Source organism: Saccharomycopsis crataegensis, assembly GCF_037102585.1.
Source record: "Saccharomycopsis crataegensis DNA, jcf7180000000073, whole genome shotgun sequence".
NCBI lineage: Eukaryota > Fungi > Ascomycota > Saccharomycetes > Ascoideales > Saccharomycopsidaceae > Saccharomycopsis > Saccharomycopsis crataegensis.
The window spans coordinates 80,369-103,566 of NW_027043820.1; the positions used below are offsets into that span (position 1 = coordinate 80,369).

Here is a 23,198-nt window from a genome sequence, read left to right on the forward strand (position 1 = left end):
AATGTTGATGTGCACCATGATGCTTCTGATATAAATAGCAATGCAAATACAGTGGGGAAAAAAGAGGGTATAAACACACCAAGAGATGGTCGCCTCTAGACTGTCAAGAATACTTGATGCGCCCTGCTTATTGAGCAAAAGAGTATAAACGAAAGTTTTGAAAACCTTCATAATGATTATATCAGCATTAGTTTAGAATGAAATTTCAAGATAAATATAAATCAAATAAACTAATAAAAACTGTGACATAGAAAATATTAAATGTAGAAAAATTAACTAGCTTTGGAGTTTCCATTATTCTGATGCACGGTCGCTCTCATCTATGAAGTCATCCTCCATGTCAGGTTTTAGGGACAACTCTTCCATAATAAACCCAGGCCCACTTGCCACATATAAGTCTTCACTTTCTGCATCCTTTAAAAGATCATTTCCTTTTAGGCAAATTTTAAAAAATCCAAATTGATAAATATCAGGTTTATTGATCTGCTCATCAGGTTTGTGATGTTTATTTTGGATTTGGATAGCAGAATACGAAAGTAGCTCATTATTGAAATGAGTTGTCATCTTTTTCTTAACTTCTTTATAGGGCATGTACATATTGAGATTTATGCTGACCATATTAGGATCAAAAACCTTGATAACATAGACTTTTTCGGGATCATTTGGAACTTGGATACCTGCTTCTCGTATTTCTTGAGCACTTAGTTTCAATACTTGAGAATTCTTAGCAAACCCTGTCTGGATTTTTCTCGCAGCATCATTTTCATTAGAATTGATTTTTGATGGAAAACAATTGAAGAGTTTCACTTTCAATAGATTTTTTAAGCGACATTTTAGTAATGCTTTTTTTGGCAAGCTTGCCAGTTTTCGTGACACAGAACTTCCTAAACTTCTCAATTTCTTTTGGCTTGAAAAAAGATATGATATAATCTTTGTGCATCATGATGGAGTTATCAATATACTTTTGAGTTTTCTTTTCATCATGTTGGGGTTTGTAGAGCTCCCTGTAAACTAGCGCAATGAATGCGCTGCATGATGACATTGGTCCTGTTGTTTGAAGCGAGCTGCGTGATTTGGTTTAACAATACTCCAATTTCAAATCGAAGACATGGTCCGTATTGTCAAAATCAGGTATTTTTAAAAAAAAAATAGGTGTAGCTATCCGTTAAAATACCAATTGGTGTGTTGGAGAGCAACATATAAGTGGTAACTTGCCTCAATATCGTCTTGGACGCTGCATTGTTCGGTTCCTTATCTTAATTTTTTCTTTTTCTTTGATTGTTCAGTGTAGACTCACCAAGGTCTTCAGCAGCTAAATTGTCCAAAAAAGAAACAACATTGCCAATGCTTGGGCGTTTAACCTCACCAACAAAAATGTTTTTTTCCATCGTATTGGAATATTGGGATGCCAGGATGTAACAGTAATCTCGCCTCTTTTCCCCATAGTGTGGCCAGTATAGTTATATAAGGCGCTTCATACAAATCTTCTGCCAAAATAAACGTCAAGATATCTTCACAGGGTTTAATGAAAAAGTCATAAACACTTGATAGAAATGTAGTTTCCTTCTCATTCCTTGATGGGTACCCTCTTGTTTTCTTGCCAAAAGAAGCAAACAAGCAAGTGGATAATTGTGAGTTAGTTTCGCTTGCTGGATCATCATTGATGGAATTTATCGCCTCATTGAAATTCGATTTAATATCTTCCTCATCCATTGCCGTAGCTTCAAGAATATTGATCTCTTTCCCAACATGAGAATAGAACCTGCTACTTGTGCTTCCTTTTGGATTGGCAGTTCCCGTTCTGATCCTGGTATCAGGAAAGTAATATGATGTAGGGAAATATCTGAGGATAGTACATCATAATTTTGATTTTGCCCAAGGATTTTTTCTATTGCGAATAGCTTCAACAAATCTCTTTGTTCTATCACCACCATAAGCGCCAATGATATCCTCTACTGTTGGTCCGTACTTGTCATCAATAACATCATCACCATTATCGGCACTAGCATCTTGTTGGTCACTCATTTTCAAGTTTATGAAATGCTTTGTCAAGATAAAATAAAAAAGAAGAAAGAGTAATTACCGCTTCATATTCAGCAACAAATGTGTCAAAATTGAGAAGGAAATAAATTGTGTATATCATTTGGCCCAGTTATTAGAATATACCATGACGGAAGTATCTAAGCTACGCCTTCAAGCAATCCTATGTATGGTAATGATACTGGATTACTCCGACTTTGCTGGATTGCTGGTCAGAGACTGTAATTAGTTAGTACTGGTAAAAGTCCTACAAGCAAGTCAGGAAACTGGGGCAATAGTCAGCAACATATTGTTAGGAGCTTTCTGTGAAAGGTTTTTTTTTTTTTTTTTTCGGTAGGGACCACAACTATAGTTTTGCTGTGGACCTAATCATTGACCAATGGATAGGTTAGCGTTACAATAGTTGTTGACGAACGACGTTCCTATTGCACTGCAAACTGCACATCATACTATGCCTAAATCTGAGCCAATTATCTTTACCACTAGGTAGAGTCCTCGACTTTCCTTATGATACTCTGTGTCGGGATAAGGAATGTTAAGGGGCTTCTACTTATCGAGTTCAAACAAGAACAACTCGTAATTGATGATCAATCTAATCCTTGTGCTGATGCATCCACTGAAGGACGAAAATCAGGAACTGTTCCCTCAAGTAAAGCCGTTTCCACATGATTGCTAAATCCTGTAATTAATTTAGTGAGTTCAGCTACCAATACCAATGACCTGATTATTACTGATAGCCTCAGATTATCATAATGGAAGCAAAGCACCCGACAGTAGTAAACTGTGCCTCCTAAAATAGGAGGCCCGAGGCTTCCATCGAACTATATAAGAGGACTCTGGCCCACTACAAGTACGTAGTAATAAGCTTAAAGTATAAATATAAAGCATTCATTTTCAATACCAGGACTCGCTTGTAGCTATTGCGGTGTCTTTGCAAATATAAGTTGTGTCTCATGTTTAATCGACCGATTGGGGGTCTTATATTATAATCCAACCTAGTGAAGGCTGTATCGAATAAAAAAAAAATGAAATAAATTGTTAAAGTAAGCATAAATGCTGTAATAAAATAATAAAAAAACAAAGTGTAAAAGTTACGAAGTTTATAAGAGCCAAGTTTAACAAAAGGGTGTTGGGTATATAAGATAATATTACATTATATCATCACGTGTAGATGCACACGGGAGCCACCATCGTGGGAGATTGGGACTACCAAAATTTTCCAAATCACCACAACACTAACAATAAATTATATAGGACTATCTCGGTAAGTGTACTGTACCGTCACGATATTGTCTGGAATTAACCAAATCTATACAATATGTTCTCGGCGTTTGGTCCTCCTCCTGGAGGAGGTAATAGCAACAATGGATCTTTCAACGGGTCTCTCACTAATCCACCACCAGCCAATGATAATAATAATAATAATAATAATAATAATAATAATGATAATTCAACCTCGGTCACCGAAGTATCCAATGAACCAAAAGGGACACTCAGAAAACTATTTGATGAAGCAGTGACTGCTAACCCTTACTTTGCTGCCGGTGGGGGGCTCATGTTGCTTGGGACCGGGCTTGCACTTATTAGGCTGGGGACCGTCAAGGCGTCGCTGTTTGTTTACCGTCAGTTGCTTGTGGATTTAGAAATCCCTCTGAAGGATAAGCTGTACCTCTGGTTTCTTGAATGGATGTCCAAGTACAAGCAACGTCTGTCGCGTCATTTGAGTGTCGAGACCAACTATGTCCAACACGATAATGGCTCGATCACCACGAATTTCAGCCTCGTGCCTGGTCCCGGCAACCATTTCATCAAGTATAAAGGGGCGTACATGTTTGTGAAAAGAGAAAGATCGGGGAAATTGATCGACATGACCAGCGGTACCCCGTTCGAAACCGTCACTTTGACCACGTTGTACCGTGATCGTAACTTGTTTTATGAAATGTTGAACGAAGCGAAAACTTTGGCCCTAAAGAGTCAAGAGGGGAAAACCGTGATTTACACCTCATGGGGGCCGGAATGGAGACCGTTCGGGAAACCTAGACGCAAAAGATTACTCGAGAGTGTGATTCTTGATAATGGAATCAAACAAGGGATCGTTGATGATGTCATGGATTTCTTGAAAAGTGGTCAATGGTATTTCCAGCGGGGGATTCCGTATCGTCGTGGGTACTTACTCTATGGTCCTCCAGGTAGTGGGAAAACCAGTTTCATTCAAGCCCTTGCCGGGTCTTTAGATTACAATATTTGTATTTTGAATCTTAGTGAAGCGAACTTGACCGATGATAGACTCAACCATTTGATCAACAATATTCCTCAAAGATCGATATTGTTACTCGAGGATATTGATGCGGCGTTCACCAAAAGACAACAGAATAAAGACCAAGGGGCGATGGGGATCACTTTTAGTGGGTTGCTTAATGCCATTGATGGGGTGGCTTCGGCAGAAGAAATGATCACGTTTATGACCACCAACCATCCAGAGAAGTTGGATCCGGCAATCTTGAGACCAGGAAGAGTCGATTACAAAGTGTTGATTGATAATGCTTCGGAATGGCAGATGTCGCAGATGTTTATGAGATTCTACGGTGAAGCGGAAAATGCCGACAAATTGAGGAACGAGTTCTTGGAAAAAGTCAGGGAGTTGAGAATCAAGGTGAGCACGGCACAGTTACAAGGGTTGTTTGTACATAATAAGATGGATCCCCATGGGGCAATTAGAATGGTTCTGAGTCTCAATAACACCATTCAAGAGTTTTAGAGATTGTATTAGAATGAATGACCTGGTGGATGTTTTAGTATAGATTGTAAATAAATGATATGTATGAGGTTTACTAGAGTTTTTTTTTCTTATTATTAAAGTATTCCAGCCATATTTGTAGATGATTATCTATGACTATATATAGTAACTATAGTTAGATGAATGAATGAATAACGGCGCAGTTTATGGGCATACAAATACCGGGTAACCGATGATGATTATGAAACCAAAAAAAGTCGAAGGTGAGTGTGTGAGAGTGTGTGTGCGATCGATCCCAGGGACACCCAACACATTATTATAATAAAGGCATTGTTCTCTTCTGCAACCTTCAATTTATATTAGACTATTCACAACCTATTCACCATGTCATGGCAAGGTATGTTCTATTCACATTGGCAAAAGCAGATTGACAAAAAGTATTGCAATTCTTGTCGTTGTCGTTTATGGTTTTTGGGGATTTTGACATTTGGCAAGTTGTAGGAATTGGGATCATCCTCAACCTCCCCCGCCTCCCCTTCTCCTCCATTGGGCCTGGTGGCTGATCGGTGTTATTTTACAGGAGTATTACTGTGGATGCTTTAGAAGCAAATATAATGTGCCAAATAATTATCAACACTGATGATATATTATGTGTATTGATGATTTGAAGTCCTTTGGCGAGTCATAAGCTGATGATGGCAAATTCAATTTCCTTTTTTTTTTTTTTTTCTATTCATTTCAACATCCCATTCAATCACTAACCATTGTCAATTTCTAGCATACACTGATAACTTGATCGCCACCTCTTTTGTCGACAAGGCCGCTATCTATTCGGCTGCTGGTGATTCAGTCTGGGCCGAATCCAACGCCCTTGGTCTTTACTCGACCGAAATCCAAGAAATCGCCAAAGGTTTCCAAAGCCCAGAAATCTTGCAATCTAAAGGTCTCCATGTCAAGGGTGAAAAGTACTTTTTGATCAAAGCCGACGAACGTAGTATTTACGGTAGACAAGAAAAGAGCGGTTTGATTTGTGTCAAGACCAAGCAAGCCATTTTGGTTGGCCATTACCCAGAAGGGGTCCAACCAGGTGATGCTACCAAGGTGGTTGAGCAATTGGCCGATTACTTGATCAGTGTCAACTACTAAATGGATAATTAAAAAAAAAAAAAAGAATACATATGATTTGGGAAACACTAATTTTGATTGGATTGTCAGTCATGCCATTGATGAGGAAATGATGGCATTATATCGTTTTTTTTTTTGCTCCTATTTTCTTTCTTTTTTTTTCTTCTTTTTTTTTTAATTGTTTCTTGGATGATCCAAAGGAATATAGAATGGAACTTGGACCTCAAAATAGTCAAGCTTTCCTTTTTTTTTTTTTTGATTTTGTGTTTGAAATTTGCATGGAGTTATTCATCTGCTCTAGTACTACTGTTGATCTTTTTTTACTGGTTTTCTCAAAGCTTTTTTTTTTTTTAATTTTTTTTTATCCATTTTCTTATAATTTGTTTTATTTGAATAAATAAATGCCTATATATATTTGTTTGCTCGTTATTGCTGAAGAATCTTTTGATGAGATATATATATATATATTGGCTCATATATTATCTTTTTTTTTTCAATATTTACCAATTGTATTTGCAGACTAATTTGCATTTGATTTGTCACTGAATGGTTTCCAGAGGAATGCCATTACAATCACAATTGGTGATCAGAACACCGGTGTTATGTTAGTGATAATAATAATGATGATAATGATAATAATAATAATAATAATAATAATAATAATAATAATAATAATAATAATAATAATAATAATAATAATGATAATAATAATAATAATAATAATAATAATAATAATAATAATAATAATAATAATAATAATAATAATGATATAATAATAATACTAATAATAATAATAATAATAATAATAATAATATAATATATGTAATATATAATATATATATAATATTGAGGTAGTATTTTTCCTTTTTTTTTTTTGTGGGATTTTTTTTTTCCACTTGTAATAAAAGAAGAGAAGAGAACCCAAACAGATGGATTGACGACTGAATAAAGAGGGTTTTATCACCGTTATTAATCACCAATTTTCAACAAAATACCTAGTCTAGCTAGACCATGGCTTATCGTCGTACAGTGGAGAACGATACACAGCGTATGTGTTTGTGTTTGTGTTGGACAGTGGGAGTAGACTAAGTGAGGGAGGAGACCTCCAACTAACAAAAAAACAAGTTTTCCAAGAAAGAGCATACATCATTCCAAAAGTGGTGGATAGTTATCTTGGGTTCGTGGGCAAGATCAACGACCTCACGTCGCTTCTTGTGCGAGTCAATTTCGATCTTTCCAACCAGCCAGCCCTGGTGCAGGAACAATATCAGATAGAGAAACTTCTGGGCCTCAAAACAAAGCTAATCAAACAATACCTACTTTTAAGAGAGTATGTCATCAGTAATACCCAGCATTTGAAGAGCCTTATTTTACAATATAAAGAAATCGAAGCGGAGATCGCAAAAATGGCGTCGCTCAAAAAGAAAGACCGTGCTTTGGAAGCAGAAAAGCAAAAGATCAAAGACTCGCTAGATAAGATCTCTGCTAACCGGGCAATGACCCAAAATATTGAGCGGGCGTTGAGATCGATGCGCGACGCCAAGGACAAATCGTTTTCTAAAACCGAACTTATAGAATTATTCGATGGCGATGAAGCCAAAGTCGACGAGATTCTTTTGAAATTGAAATCGCGTCAATACTACGATAAGCTTCGTAGTAGAGGAGCCAACGACGTTGAGAAGTACTCTTTCAAAGTGAAGCTCGACTATTCTTTGGAATTTCTACTCAAGATGAATGGGGTCCTTGAAGGACAGATCGAAGTGGCAAAGAGCTCTGTGGTCAGCAATAGAAACGCCTGGGAAGAGTTGAGTAATAAGATCAATTCTTTGAGTGAGAAGTTGATGGAATTGGCGTAATCGCTGCTGCTGTTTTCCCGGGTGTGATGTGGTGAATAACTTACTTTGGCTGCTTTTTTTTTTTTTTTTTTTTTTTTTTTATTTTTTATTTTTTATTTTTTTATTTCTTTGCTTCCTTAAGTTTATAAGTTAACTAGATTGGATATTCTATCAACAATAAAATAAAGCGGTTGCAGTACTGTTTTATATATATATATATATATATGCTGTGACATAATAAATCACTAGATGTAATTTGAATACATTTATTGTTGAATTATCTATTGTAATCGGTGCTTATCACTACTTTGTGGTGCCAAAAAAAAATAAAAACGTCACTTTCCCCCGGGCCCGGGGTAAATAAACCCTTCTTTGGAGCCCCCCCATCTTGATATGATATGATCTACTACTATAAATACTAGACGGATTCTCCCTAAAGGTAAGTGTATACCGAAAAATATGGGTTGTTGTTGTTGTTGTTGTTTTTTTTCTTTCCTCCAAGGGACTCTGTTTCTTTGAAAGGTGTTTTGAAATAAATAAATAATTAAATAAATCAGACTTGATATAGACAATTAGCCAGTGTGGTCTGGTCTGCAGTTGCGAACAATAATCATTTTCTTACAATGTCCAAAGTTTTAAAGGTTGCCATTAATGGGTTTGGTCGTATTGGCCGTTTGGTGTTGCGGATTCTTCTTGATAAGATTGAAAACGATCCGGCATTTGCTAATGTGTCAATTGTCGCGCTCAACAACCCCGCCATGGAGCCAGGGTACGCTGCTTACAAGTTCAAGTACGATTCCAAGCACGGCCGTTTCCAAGGAGACGTCAAACATGACGAGGACTCGCTTATCATCAACGACAAGTACGTGATCAAGATTTACCACGAGCGGGATCCTGCCGCTTTGCCATGGTCCAAGCACCACATCGACTACGTGGTGGAATCCACGGGGATTTTCACCAATGCTGCGGGATGCCAAAAGCATATCGATGCTGGGGCCAAGAAGGTGATTATCACTGCGCCTTCCAAGGACACTCCGGTGTATGTCATGGGGGTGAATGAGGACAAATACACCGCTGACCAACAAATCATCTCGAACGCGTCGTGCACCACCAACTGTCTTGCTCCATTGATCAAAATCATTCATGAATCGTTTGGGGTGGAAGAGGCGCTTATGACGACGATCCATTCGATGACCGCGTCGCAAAAGACGGTCGATGGCACTTCCAGAAAAGACTGGAGAGGCGGGAGAGCTGCCAGTGATAATATCATTCCTTCGTCGACCGGGGCAGCCAAGATGGTGGGGTTGGTGATTCCTGAGTTGAATGGCAAGTTGTCCGGGATGTCCATGAGGGTTCCTACCACCGATGTCTCGATTGTCGATGTGACCATCAAGTTGGCCCGGCCGGTGGGGTCGTTGACGGAGATCAACTCGGTGGTGCAGGCCCATGCTCAGGGGAAATTGCGAGGGATTGTCGGATACACCGAGGAGGCGGTGGTGAGTTGTGATTATGTCAGTGATACCCATTCGTGTGTGTACGATGCCAAAGCCGGGATTTGGTTGAGTGAGAAGTTTGTGAAGTTGTTTGGGTGGTACGACAACGAGTATGGGTACAGTGCGAGGGTGGTTGATTTGTTGATCCATGCGATTACGGTGGATGGGATGGAGGAATGAATGAATCAATGAATGAATGTCAAGGAGTATATATACCAATATAATAATAATAATAATAATAATAATAATAATAATAATAACACACACACATACATACACACACACACACATATCATATTACCATAAATATATATATATATATATAAATAACCTCCCCCCCTACTCACCACCATCAGTAGCATTATTATCATCATCATTAAATACCTCCTCCTCCTCCTCCTCCTCCCATGATATCCGGGCGCACGTTGAGCCCCGGCCCAATGCCCAACTGGCGATTTTGTCCGTAACGGCGCCGACGTTTTTTTTGATCTGTGCAACGAAAGAGAAAAAAAATACTCCAGTAAGAAAGGTAAAAAACACCCACCACCTATTACTGAAGAGAAGAAAAAAAAAAGAAAAATAAATGATTTCTCTCCCATCCTCTTCTGTGTGATATATATACTCTTCCATTCAAACACTCCCAACCATGTTGTCCTCCAGATTGTTGAACGCCTCCCGTCTTGCTGCTCGCAGATCCTACGCTACCCAAGTTGCCAAGTTCAACGGCCAAAAGAATGCTAACGGTACCTACACCGTCTCGTTCATCGAAGGTGATGGTATCGGGGTCGAAATCTCCCAAGCCGTTAAGGACATCTACAAAGCCGCCAACGTCCCAATCGAATGGGAATCCTGTGACGTGACCCCATTGTTGATCAATGGTAGAACCACCATCCCACAACCGGCCGTCGACTCGATCAACAAGAACTTGGTCGCCCTTAAAGGTCCTCTCGCTACCCCAATCGGTAAGGGTCACCAATCCCTTAACTTGACCTTGAGAAGAACTTTCAACTTATTTGCCAACTTGAGACCAGCCAAGTCCATCGTTGGTTTCAAGACCCCATACGATGACGTCGACAGTGTTTTGATTAGAGAAAACACCGAAGGTGAATACTCTGGTATCGAACACACCATTGTCCCAGGGGTTGTCCAATCGATCAAGTTGATCACCAAGCCAGCTTCCGAAAGAGTCATCAAGTTTGCCTTTGAGTACGCCAGATCCGTCAACAGACCAGAAGTTGTCGTTGTCCACAAGGCCTCGATCATGAAGCTTTCCGATGGTTTGTTTGTCGAAACCGCCAAAGAAGTCGCCAAGAGCTTCCCAGACATCAAGTTGGGCTTTGAATTGTTGGACAACACCTCTTTGAAGATGGTTTCCGACCCAACCAAGTACTCCAACCTCGTCATGGTCATGCCAAACTTGTACGGTGATATCATGTCCGACTTGGCCTCTGGTTTGATTGGTGGTTTGGGTTTGACCCCATCCGGTAACATGGGTGACAAGGTTTCTATCTTTGAAGCCGTCCATGGTTCTGCCCCAGATATCGCTGGTAAGAACATGGCCAACCCAACCGCTTTGTTGTTGAGTTCTTGTATGATGTTGAGACACATGAGCTTGGACACTTATGCCGACAAGATCGAAACCGCTGTGTTGAAGACCATTGCCTCTGGTCCAGAATCCAGAACTAAGGATTTGAAGGGTGATGCCACCACTTCTCACTACACCGAACAAGTCATCAAGAACTTGTAAAATTTGAAGTAAATATTCTAAACTTTTTTTTTTTTTGAAGAGATAACAATCAAACCTTTTATTATCATTATTATTATTATTATTATTATTATTATTAATAGTCCCTAATTATATTTTTTTTTTTTTTCATTCACTCCTCTGGAATCAATGTGCAAGTATTTACCTGTGATATGAATGATGATGGGTATGTAGTTGATATGTTGTATGGAGGGATTTCCTTCAAATAAATTATAGAGAAGAAGAAGAAGAAGAAGAAGAAGAAGAAGAAGAAGAAGCAAAATGTTCCAAAAGTATGGAATCGCCAATAATGATTACCCTCTGCTTATGTAATAATGGTGCCTCCCCCGCGGAGCTCATTCAACAAAGAACCAATCCAAGTTATGTTTTTTTAAACAAGTTACATCCAACTATTATATCACCAGCTAATATTATATCCACACCCTTCCATCTCCCATATCATCGAAGATCATATAGAAGAGGTTAGTTATATTATTGCTGCCTCCCTCTCCCCCGGTTGCAGTTGCTGTGTGCGGGACGAATTTTTCTGAGATTTTTTTTTTTTCTTTTTTCGTTTTTCCGTGGAGAAATTTATGAATCATCTTTGCAATCATTGTTCTTCTTTCCTTCTTTCCTTCTTTCCTTCTTTCCTTCTTTCCTTCTCTCCTTCTTTCTCCTACCAAATCAACAATTCATTCTTGATTATTCCAACAATGTCCGTCTTCAAAAAGATCAACAAACTTCCTCCTGACTCCCTCTTCGGTCTCAAGGCCCGTATGTCTGCCGACACCCGTAAATTCAAAGTCGATTTGGGGATCGGTGCCTACAGAGACAACTCTGGTAAACCTTGGATTTTGCCATCGATCAAGAGCGCCGAAAAGAAACTCCAAGAAGACCCAACTTTCAACCACGAATACTTGCCAATTGCCGGTAACCCCAAGTTCGTTGACGCCGCATTGCAAGTTCTTGTCAGTGATGACGCAGTGTACCGTCAAATCAAGGACAGAACCGTTTCTGCCCAAACCCTTTCAGGTACTGGTGCTTTGCACTTTGCCGGGACTTTCTTGAGCCGCTTCATCAACAAGGCCCCAGAGGACAAAATCATTTATGTTTCCGACCCAACCTGGGCTAACCATAAACAAATCTTTGAATTGTTGGGATTCCAAGTCAAGACTTACCCATATTGGAACCCTCTGACCAAATCGCTCAACATTAACGAAATGTTGCAAACTATTAACAATGCTTCTTCAGGATCAATCTTCTTGTTGCACGCCGTCGCCCATAATCCAACCGGTTTAGACCCTACTAAAGAACAATGGAACTTGATTTTGGACGCCATCAAATCGAAACAACATTTCCCACTTTTTGACATTGCTTACCAAGGGTTTGCATCCGGGTCCTTGGTCGAGGATTCTTATTCTTTGAGATTGGGGATCCAAAAGTTGTCGAACTCTCCAATTATGATTTGTCAATCTTTTGCTAAGAACTTGGGGTTGTACGGTGAAAGAGTCGGGGCGGTTCACTTGATTTTGCCAGAAATCTTCTCTAAGCACCCTGCGGCCACTGCCGTCAAGACCAACGTTGCTCCAGATGCCGAAGAAGACCCAGAAGAGTTCAAAGAAGCCGTGGCGTCGCAATTCAAGAAGATCACCAGATCAGAACTTTCTAATCCTCCGGCCTACGGTTCGAAAGTCGCGGCTGAAGTGTTGACCGATCCTCAATTGCGCGCCCAATGGGAACAAGATCTTAAGACCATGAGTAGCAGAATCTACAGTATGAGAGTGGCTCTTAGAGACGCTTTGACCAACAAATACAAGACCCCAGGTAACTGGGACCACATTGTCAAGCAAATTGGGATGTTTTCCTTCACTGGTTTGAGCAAGCAAGAAGTCCAAAGATTGGAAGAAAAGCACGGGGTGTATTTGACTAGTACTGGTAGAGCCTCGGTTGCTGGGTTGAACGAAAACAACGTTGACTTTACTGCTCAAGCTATTGATGAAGTGGTCAGATATTCTCTTAACCAAAAGTTATAACTGGGGTTGGTTGAAATTTACTGATTTATTTGAGTAACTTGTTAAGTAATTTGATAATCTCTCTCTCTCTCCTCTCCCTATTCTTCATTTTTTTTTTTTTTTTTTTCGTTTTTTTGCTTTCCGTTTCTGGTTTTTTTTGTTTTTTGTTCTTTAGTTGATATATGAATATAAAATGCTATAAACATTACGATTGATGATAGTTGGTGATTTTCAAATGTGTCAAATGATATCGATGTTTATTTCCTTTAAACTGCTCTGTAGAATAATCAAGTGATATGTATCATTGCATATTTATTTGCTTGATTCTATCATATATAATATCGACCAACTGCGATATAATGTCGATAACTGTCATACAATATAATATAATACAATACAATATAATATAATATAATATAATCTATACACTACCAATAATTCTCTCACAACATCGAACCTTCTGGAAACACGGGTGTGAGGGGTGTGATCACATCAACAACGCATCAGCGCACATGAAAGCGCGTATTCCTTCCATGGAACCCCATCGAAGGTTTTTTCCCTTGTTCACTTGGAAAAAAATATAAAAAGCGCTGAAAAAATTCCACTTCAATAACCTCCACTTCAATTCTCTCTTCCTTTTTTTTTTTTTTTTCTCTCCATCATTCTTGTTTTTGTTTGTCTCTTTATATAAATCACATAATATCGATCAATCAATAATACTCCACAATGTCTGACGGAAAATCTGAAACTTACGAGTTCCAAGCTGAGATCACTCAGCTTATGTCTCTTATTATTAACACTGTTTACTCCAACAAAGAGATTTTCTTGAGAGAATTGATTTCTAACGCCTCCGATGCTTTGGACAAGATCAGATACAAGGGTTTGTCTGACCCTGCTGAATTGGCCACTGAACCAGAATTGTTCATCAGAATCACCCCAAAGCCTGAAGAAAAAGTCCTTGAAATCAGAGATTCCGGTGTCGGTATGACCAAGGCTGAATTGGTCAACAACTTGGGTACCATTGCTAAGTCTGGTACCAAGGCCTTCATGGAAGCCCTTTCTGCTGGTGCCGATGTTTCCATGATTGGTCAATTCGGTGTCGGTTTCTACTCTTTGTTCTTGGTTGCTGACCACGTTCAAGTTATCTCCAAGTCTAACGACGATGAGCAATACATTTGGGAATCCAACGCCGGTGGTAAGTTCACCGTTTCTTTGGACGAAACCAACGAAAGAATCTCCAGAGGTTCTGTCTTGAGATTGTTCTTGAAGGATGACCAATTGGAATACTTGGAAGAAAAGAGAATCAAGGAAATTGTCAAGAAGCACAGTGAATTCGTTGCTTACCCAATCCAATTGATGGTCACCAAGGAAGTTGAAAAAGACGTTCCAGCTGACGAAGAAGAAGAAGTCAAGGAAGGTGAAGATGACAAGAAACCAAAGTTGGAAGAAGTTGATGACGAAGGTAACGAAAAGAAGGAAACCAAGAAGGTCAAGGAAACCGTCACCGAAGAAGAAGTCCTCAACAAGACCAAGCCATTGTGGTCCAGAAACCCAAGCGAAGTCACCCAAGACGAATACAATGCTTTCTACAAGTCCATCTCCAACGACTGGGAAGACCCATTGGCTGTCAAGCACTTTTCCGTCGAAGGTCAACTTGAATTCAAGGCCATCTTGTTTGTTCCAAAGAGAGCTCCATTCGACTTGTTCGAATCCTCCAAGAAGAAGAAGTCTTCCATCAACTTGTACGTCCGTCGTGTCTTCATTACCGATGAAGCCGACTTGTTGCCAGACTACTTGAACTTTGTCAAGGGGGTTGTCGATTCCGAAGATTTGCCATTGAACTTGTCCAGAGAAGTCTTGCAACAAAACAAGATCTTGAAGGTTATAAAGAAGAACTTGGTCAAGAAGGTTTTGGAAACTTTCAACGAAATTGCCGAAGACTCTGAACAATTCGACAAGTTCTACAGTGCTTTCGGTAAGAACCTTAAGTTGGGTATCCACGAAGACGCCACCAACAGAAACGCTTTGGCTAAGTTGTTGAGATTCAAGTCCACCAAGTCTAGCGATGAATTGACTTCTTTGTCTGACTACGTTACCAGAATGAAGGAACACCAAAAGAACATTTACTTCATCACTGGTGAATCCCACAAGGCTGTTGAAAACTCTCCATTCTTGGACGTCTTGAAGGCCAAGGACTTTGAAGTTTTGTTCCTCGTTGACCCAATTGATGAGTACGCGGTTACTCAATTGAAGGAATTCGAAGACAAGAAATTGATCGACATCACCAAGGACTTTGAATTGGAAGAAAGTGACGAAGAAAAGAAGGAAAGAGAAGAAGAAGAAAAGGAATTCGAACCATTGACCAAGGCTTTGAAGACCGTTCTCGGTGACAAGGTTGAAAAAGTTGTTGTTTCTCACAAATTGATTGATGCTCCAGCTGCTATCAGAACCGCTCAATTCGGTTGGTCTGCCAACATGGAAAGAATCATGAAGGCTCAAGCTCTTAGAGACACTTCTATGTCTAACTACATGGCCTCCAAGAAGATTTTCGAAATCTCTCCAAAGTCTTCTATCATCAAGGAATTGAGAAAGAAGGTTGAAAAGGATGGTGAAGAAGACAGAACCGTCAAGGACTTGACCGTCTTGTTGTTCGACACTGCCTTGTTGACTTCTGGTTTCACTTTGGAAGAACCAAACTCTTTTGCCACCAGAATCAACAGATTGATTTCTTTGGGTTTGAACATTGACGAAGACGAAGAAGAAGAACAAATTGAAGAAATCAACACTAAGGCCGAAGATGAAGGTGTTGCTGAATCCGCTATGGAAGAAGTTGACTAAACGAATCTTTTTAATGTCGCTGCTTTTTTTTTTCCTCTATAATTATGTGGTTACTTTTTTTTTTCTCCCCCTTTTTTTTTTTCATTATTCCATTTTTTTTAATCAAACTTTTTGTATTTTAGTTAACTAATTCTTTAGTAATTACATAGTGCAATTCATTATTGTTTTAATATCTTTCAATGTGTAGAGAAATGGAGGATGAATTGATATTGTCTCACAGAGTAAAAAAAGGGAGTCTGAGTGTACCACAACGGCGGCTCTTTAGGCGGCAGGATGGATCATAGCACTGTGTGGACCATGAGATAAAAAGTTACCACGCGCTCCCCGTACATTGCTCCAATAGATATGGTGTATAATCAAACTAAGAAATGTATTTGTAGATACTTTTGTATACTCATATTTTTTCCTGAGGGCTCTAGATATTGAAAAGGGCATTGATTTGTCATGAAAGAAATAATAATATATTGCCGACGACGACTAGCATAGAACGAGCCTTCTCCGAGAAGCAGACTGACTAATGAATAAACCACCAATTGGCCGACCCGACCCGGCCCTAACTATTGAATAATCAACTGCTTAAAGGATAGCCTATCTAAATCCTTCTTATGGCAGTATCTATCGATGCTCAAAAACCATTAATTAACTAGCAACACCAACAAGCTATGATAAAATTGTATCGCTTTGCTCATGTATGATATTGCAAAAATGTAATCGCGAGTAGGAAGTTCTAGGAGTGCAGATTGATTGGGCTAACCAATCTAATGAAAACATTATGATATTATTTTTTTTTACATTGGTCTATTAAAAAATAAAACTATAAAACTACAAAACAAAACATCAATAAAAAAAAAAAAAAAAAAAAAAGAGACAACAATTAACATCTTAAAAGGGGGGTTTCAGTGAGCAGAAACCTCATGCTGTGGAATATCGATTTTCAAAATTGAAATACAAAACCAATATCAAGTTATATAATTATACACTTGTTATATTAGATATGTACACTTCTGAAATTGAATATAAATCAAATTTTTTTGTTGTTATTTTTCTATATGAGCATCAATAATAGTATCAACAGAATTCCATTTATTAAAAGTTCTGATCATCCCAACATATTCCAAAACTTCGGCTTTCCAATAGGACAGATCCTGGGGCTTTTAATATAATGTATGTCAATTTGGCTTAATTATTAACTATCTATATGAAAAATCATCAATGGGAGTATTAGGGCTGTTTTTATAATAGAATGAGGATAATCGTAATAAAGTAATGGAATAGATCAATAATTAGGAAATATGAGGCAATAAGGAGAAGAAGAGCATCCGAAGTAAGGAATGCCAGAGATTAAAACAGAACATTAATCATAGTATATGTTACATAGGCTTATTAATTCTCGCAGATAATCATCATTATACCCTTTTATTCATGGAGGAAACTTGTAGATCAAGGGAACGTAGTAGTATCAGGAAAGTAATAGTGTGCAAATGTGGTGATGAAGCTATGTTTTGTTTGTGCGCAACGATTATTCCTTTACTATTTTTTTCAAACCAAGTTACTAAAGATTTTTAAAGGCATTATTATTTATCTAGGATCAAAGAATATTCATTTTCTTTATTTATTGATAAAGAGGCCGTATTTTTCAACCTGTTGTAAATGGGCTTAGTGTGGACTGAAGTTTTGAGTTCACAATATCTTCATCAACGGAGGTATTTGTTGATGGAAACCTTAATCAACAGAGGAACTAATCAAAAGAGGTCCTCTAGTCAGTAGAGAACTTATTCAATTGAGATCTTAATCAAACCAGTGAAAAAGTTCTCGAATTGTAAATAAAGCCACTAAAAATACCAGCTTTAGAGCAGAAACTATCACGATAATGCCCCTTGATAATATCCGTGGTTTTCAAAATCTCTTGAAACTATCAGCGTTCTGTTGGCTTTGATTATTTCGATGTCGATTTAAAAGAACCAGCGTTCAACAAACGAGGTATTGACTGTTCCATCTCTTAATTCAAGAAGATGAATTACGAAATCACTTGTGTCAATTCTTGACCAAGACTGTTTTTGAATAACAAAAGAGAAAATTTTGTTTCTGTTGTTGAGATATAGAGAGGAAACCGCATAGGATGGTGGTCATATAGATATGACTCCCTAGGTCAAATCATCAGGCTCATAGACAATAATTTTGATGTGGAGCAAATCTCCTAACACTTATTTACACACTAATTACGAAGTGAATCAATCCTCTTAATACAAATCAATCAATCAATCAATCAATGGATATGAAAGAGAAGCTAACAAGGAAAATTATTGATGAGTGTTTTACATAAAAAAAAAGTACGAGAAGAAAAAAAATCCTCCAATTTCTTTGCCTGAGTGGTGATATATTCTAACCTACGACCAGGATCTAATAAGGCCAATTCTCATTGAGAGAATGGTGGTTGTTGGAGATTAGCCAGGCCTAACACAACAGAAGTTCAATTTTGAATATGACGTAGATCGAAAGTCTGATTTTCTGGGCTGATTCAATGTAGTTCAATATACTGTATTGCCAGGAAATTAAACAGGTCTCAACAATTCTGCCAAGGATATCCATACCCTAAGCAAATAGCAATACATTTCAATAGACAATTCCCCCTCCACTTTGACCAATTGTTTATTGTTGTTGGTTGTCGTTGTCCACCAATATGGCTCTGACCGGTTTGGAAGCGCGCCGACGTTGCAGCAACATAGGAAATCCTAATCTTATTTCTTTTCCAAAAACGGTAGTGATTGGGCAATTTTTGTACAGTTTGAAATATAAAACACACTATAATGTAGCAGTTATAAATATAAAACAATAACCATCTGGTATCTTTTAGTGACTTATATAATATTCGATGGTAATTGAGAATGCCCATGATTCGTTGCTGCATAAGCACCACGCAGATCATCGATTACCCTGGTGATGAGCCCGAAAATTTTTTTTTTTTTCTTTGATCAAAATATTTTTTTTTTTTTCTATGAAAAATTAATTTTATTTTTTTTTTTTTTTTTTTTTTCTTACTCAAATCATCTTTGATTCTTTCTTTAAATAGTAGAATAGCTTTGCTGTGATTCTGTTGGATAATTTAATTCCAGATACCCCTTTTTTTCAGTATTAGCCGTCGCTTATACTTTTGAATTTCCAAACCCCCAACAGAATATATATATATCTTAAAGATGAGTGAAGAATTCGTTTCCGCCCTCGTGGATACTTTGAATCTTACCGTTGTTCCAGACACCAAGGTGGTTAAGGAAGCTTCCAATAAGTTGACCAATGATTTCTACGGTAACCCAGACTCCTTGCCTGCTATGATCCAGATCTTGACCACCCACCCAGAAAGTCAACTTAAACAATTGTCCGCTGTCGAAGCCAAGAAGTTAGTTGAAAAGCACTGGGAGGTCATCGATGATTCCATCAAAAACGCCATCCGTGACTCGATTTTGAAGTTCACTTTGGAAGAACAAAATAGCTTGGTTGCCCACAATGCCGCTCGTGTCATTTGCTCTATCACTGAAGTCGAAGATTTGTCGGAAAACAAATGGCCAGATTTGATCAATGTTTTGATTGCCAACATTTCTAGCAACGAAAACACCAAAGCCAAGGAAACCTCGGTTTACACTTTATACAGTCTTTTGGAAGGTTACAACAATAGTGCTTTGCTCGGTCACGCCGGCGATTTCATTGGTCTTTTGAGTCGTACTTTGGAAGACCCAGAAAACTTGCAAAACAGAGTTTACTCTTTCGAAGCTTTGACTTCTATTGCTTCTTGCTTCGAAGACCCAGAACCAGAATTGGCTAACCAATTCAAGAACTTGATCAACCCAATGATCGATGTTTTGAAGACCACCATTGAAAAAGACGATTCTGACAACGCCAGAACTATTTTCATTGGTTTCAATGACTTCCCATACTTTGACAACAAATTCGTTGGTGACAACTTGTTTGTGTTGATCAACATGTTTGTTGAAATCGCTATGAACCATCAATTGGATGAAGACTACAGAATCATGGCTTTGCAATTCTTGATCAGAGTCATCCCAATGAAGAAGAGCAGAATCATTAGTAAGAACTTGGGTCCAGATTTGACTTTGGCCGGTCTTAAGATTGCTTGTGATCCAATTGACGATGAAGAAGAATTGGATGAAAACTCTGAAGAAAATGAAAACGAAGAAAACACCACTTCTGCTCTTGGTCTTAGATTGTTGGCTGAATTGGCCAATGAATTGCCACCAAAACAAGCCATCACCCCAATTTTCAACGAACTTGGCAATTTGATTAACGATACCCAAAATGTTTACAGAGTCAGAGCTGGTTTGCTGTCTGTCGGTGTTATTTCCGCTGGTGCTCCAGATTTCATTTCTAACCACTTGTCCAAGTTGATGCCATTGTTGGTTCAAGGTTTGAAGAACGAACACCCAATTGTCAAATTGGCTGCTCTTAAAACTTTCAACGAATTGGCTGGTCAATTGCAAAACAGTTTGGCTGGTTACCATGAAACCTTGTTGCCTCTTCTTATGGAAGTTATTCAATCCTCCTCTTACCAAAGCATCTACAAATATGCCACTTATGCTCTCGATGGTATTCTTGAATATATGGAACAAGAAGCTATTGTTCCATACTTGGAACCATTGACCAACAAGTTGTTTGAAATGTTGAACCAAGCTCACTCTTCTTCTTTGAAGACCGCTATTGTTTCTGCCATTGGTTCTACCGCTTTTGCTGCTGGTAAGGCTTTCATTCCATTCTTCGACAACTCTTTGAAGATTTTGGAACCATTGATTAAGATCCCAGACTCTCTTGAAGGTTTGACTACCGATGACATTGAATTGATTGCTTCTACTTTCGAAAACATTTCTACCGTCGCTAGAGCCGTTGGTGCTCAATCTTTTGCCAAGTTTGCTGAACCTTTGATTGGCTCTTCTTATGTTTGTATCAGCTCTGAAAACCCAAGATTGAGAGAATCTGGTTTCACCTTCATTAACAACATGGCCAAGGTTTACGGTGAAGACTTCAGCCCATTCTTGCCAAAGTTGATCCCAGCTATCATCAAATGTCTCCAACAAGATGAATTGTTGTTCAACACCGGTGATGACGAAGAAGAAGAAATTGAAGACATGGAAGACATTGCCAAGAACCTTCAAATCTCTACTGGTATCACCATGGAAAAGGAAATCGCTACCATTGCCTTGGGTGAATTGGCCAGTGCTACCAAGAACCACTTTGGTGAATACGTTGAAGAAGTTGTCAATGTTTTGTTGGAACAAACCGACTCTTTCACCATCAATAGTGTTTGTATCGGTACTTTGTGGACCATTGTTATTGCTTTGTACGAAAACAATGTCAGCTTGAAGAAGTTCCCAGTCGGTGCCGTTACCGAAAACTACGTTCCAGATGAACTTTTGAACATCATCAAGGCTGTCAGAGAAAAGTCGATTGAAATCTTGCAAGAAGAATACGAAATCACCACTATCCACAGTGTTTTGGCCAGTTTGGAAGGGGCTTTCCAAAAGATTGGTGCTATCGCCATCATGGACAGCGGTGAATCTGGTTCTTTGGAAACCTTGTGTATCGAACTCATGAAATTGTTGAAGGGTGAACACGCTTCTCAAGGTGATGAAGAAGACAAGGAAGAAGTCGAAGGCGCTGATGAATCCGAAACCGAACTTTTGATTTACGACACTTGTTTGGACATTTTGGTTGCTCTTTCTCTTACTTTGGGAAGTGCTTTCAACAGAATCTTTGCTTCTTTCAAGAGTGTCGTTTACAAGAACTTGACCTCTGCTTCTAACCAAAAGAGAAGTGTCATTGTTGGTGCTCTTGCCGAAATTTGTGTCGGTTTGAAGGGTGAAAACGAATTTGCCAACGAATTGTTGTCTGATTTCGTTGAATTGATGAACAAGGACTCTTTCCTCAACGTTAGAGGTTACGCTGCTTTCGGTATTGGTGTTATCATCTTCTACTCTGCTGAAGACTTGAGCGCCGCTTACCCAGACATTTTGAGCTCTTTGTCCAAATTGTTGACCAAGGCTGATAAGGAAGCTAAGGCCGAAGATGACGACGAAACCCAAGACATCATTGACCGTTCTTACGCCAATGCTTGTGGTTGTGTTGCCAGAATGGCTCTTAAGAATCCAAACGCTGTTCCACTCAATCAAATTGTTCCAGTGTTGCTCGGTCACTTGCCATTGGTCAACGGTTTTGAAGAAAACACTCCAATCTTCAACTTGCTCATCCAATTGTACCAATCTAACGCTGCTTTGATCACTCCATACAACGCCCAAGTTTTGGAAATCTTCAAGCAAGTGTTCAAGAAGGATGAAGAAAGAGAAAAGTTGGAAAGCGAATCTACTTTGGGTAGAGAACAAAACACCGAAAGTTTGAAACAATTCCCAGCCGACGGTTTGAAAGAAAAGGTTGTTGAATTGGTCAAGCACATTGAAAGCAAATGATTGTGGTATACTTTCATCTCCTGTTAATTTGAAGTTATCCTTATTTTATCCTAAATTATAGTCTACTTTTTATACTCTTATATTATTAAATATTTTGTTTTTAAATTTTGTTTTTGTTCCCCTGTTTTTTTCCTTTTATCATTATTATTATCACTTTCTAGTATTTTTTTTTTTTAGTACACTTCATCATTTGTTTTCTTGCTGCTTTTGTCGTTCTTTTTTTTCTCTCAAGAGTTCCCAATTATTTTAATATATCACTCAACCCCTATTAGTTCCCTTATTTTGCATGTTTTGTATATCATAGTACCATTATTTTGAATGTTATCCCCAAAGGTTCATCTTTCATGATCTGTAAGAATTGTTTCATTAGAACGATGGTCAACTCATTTATTTTAGTAGTGCTTCCTAGGAGCTGCATTAAAAAAAAAAAAAAAAATCGCAACATACAGTATCCCAAATGGGAGTAGTAGTAGACAGAAGAAAGAATGATAACACATCCTGATTTTTGTCCATAACTCCCCTTTTAGCTCAAATTTATTTATTTCAGAAGATATTCATATATCTGCAATCCACAAAAAGGGTCTGGTTGATAACAGCCGTGATTGGGCTTTAGTAGCTGGATATGACGAGTATTCTTAGATATTATTATAGTAGCATGAATGTGACTCACAATCCGTTGATTATTTATTTGTTCTTGTTTGTTTATTTATTGGTATTCAAGCTTCGAAAACTCTTCGAATTCGTATTTAAGTTTGCAAAAGTATGAGGATACTATGCTCCAATTTTTCTCCTCATATAAAAGCAAGAAAAAAAATTTGCTCTCTTCCTTCTTTTCTTTTTGGAAGCAATACATCATACTGTAACACAATAACCTTTTGATTATCCTTACCTTAGGAATTCTCATATT

The 23,198-nt window shown here is 38.4% G+C and overlaps 9 protein-coding genes across 9 annotated transcripts; 8 read left to right on the forward strand and 1 right to left on the reverse strand. All coding sequences in view use genetic code 12, as the record gives it.

Moving 5' to 3' along the window:
• Nucleotides 1–294: 294 nt before the first annotated feature.
• Nucleotides 295–2,025, reverse strand: DASC09_009050 (uncharacterized protein; the record flags this gene model as incomplete). Its single annotated transcript, XM_064994508.1, has 3 exons — nt 295–907; nt 1,481–1,843; nt 1,970–2,025. The coding sequence occupies 3 exons, from the start codon at nt 2,023–2,025 to the stop codon at nt 295–297; spliced, it is 1,032 nt and encodes a 343-aa protein (XP_064850580.1).
• Nucleotides 2,026–3,358: 1,333 nt separating this feature from the next.
• Nucleotides 3,359–4,798, forward strand: BCS1 (bifunctional AAA family ATPase chaperone/translocase BCS1; the record flags this gene model as incomplete). The annotated part of the gene is made up of 1 exon (XM_064994509.1): nt 3,359–4,798. One exon carries the CDS (start codon nt 3,359–3,361, stop codon nt 4,796–4,798), a length of 1,440 nt encoding a protein of 479 aa, XP_064850581.1.
• Nucleotides 4,799–5,161: 363 nt separating this feature from the next.
• On the forward strand, nt 5,162–5,923 carry PFY1 (profilin; the record flags this gene model as incomplete). The annotated part of the gene is made up of 2 exons (XM_064994510.1): nt 5,162–5,174; nt 5,556–5,923. The coding sequence occupies 2 exons, from the start codon at nt 5,162–5,164 to the stop codon at nt 5,921–5,923; spliced, it is 381 nt and encodes a 126-aa protein (XP_064850582.1).
• Nucleotides 5,924–6,913: 990 nt separating this feature from the next.
• Nucleotides 6,914–7,758, forward strand: DASC09_009080 (uncharacterized protein; the record flags this gene model as incomplete). Its single annotated transcript, XM_064994511.1, has 2 exons — nt 6,914–6,950; nt 7,028–7,758. 2 exons carry the CDS (start codon nt 6,914–6,916, stop codon nt 7,756–7,758), a joined length of 768 nt encoding a protein of 255 aa, XP_064850583.1.
• A 602-nt stretch (nt 7,759–8,360) lies between these two features.
• On the forward strand, nt 8,361–9,410 carry DASC09_009090 (type I glyceraldehyde-3-phosphate dehydrogenase; the record flags this gene model as incomplete). The annotated part of the gene is made up of 1 exon (XM_064994512.1): nt 8,361–9,410. One exon carries the CDS (start codon nt 8,361–8,363, stop codon nt 9,408–9,410), a length of 1,050 nt encoding a protein of 349 aa, XP_064850584.1.
• Nucleotides 9,411–9,876: 466 nt separating this feature from the next.
• On the forward strand, nt 9,877–10,977 carry IDH2 (isocitrate dehydrogenase (NAD(+)) IDH2; the record flags this gene model as incomplete). Its single annotated transcript, XM_064994513.1, has 1 exon — nt 9,877–10,977. One exon carries the CDS (start codon nt 9,877–9,879, stop codon nt 10,975–10,977), a length of 1,101 nt encoding a protein of 366 aa, XP_064850585.1.
• Nucleotides 10,978–11,687: 710 nt separating this feature from the next.
• On the forward strand, nt 11,688–13,007 carry AAT2 (aspartate transaminase AAT2; the record flags this gene model as incomplete). The annotated part of the gene is made up of 1 exon (XM_064994514.1): nt 11,688–13,007. One exon carries the CDS (start codon nt 11,688–11,690, stop codon nt 13,005–13,007), a length of 1,320 nt encoding a protein of 439 aa, XP_064850586.1.
• Nucleotides 13,008–13,712: 705 nt separating this feature from the next.
• On the forward strand, nt 13,713–15,824 carry DASC09_009120 (Hsp90 family chaperone; the record flags this gene model as incomplete). Its single annotated transcript, XM_064994515.1, has 1 exon — nt 13,713–15,824. One exon carries the CDS (start codon nt 13,713–13,715, stop codon nt 15,822–15,824), a length of 2,112 nt encoding a protein of 703 aa, XP_064850587.1.
• Nucleotides 15,825–19,018: 3,194 nt separating this feature from the next.
• Nucleotides 19,019–22,291, forward strand: KAP123 (karyopherin KAP123; the record flags this gene model as incomplete). The annotated part of the gene is made up of 1 exon (XM_064994516.1): nt 19,019–22,291. The coding sequence occupies one exon, from the start codon at nt 19,019–19,021 to the stop codon at nt 22,289–22,291; it is 3,273 nt and encodes a 1,090-aa protein (XP_064850588.1).
• Nucleotides 22,292–23,198: the final 907 nt, after the last annotated feature.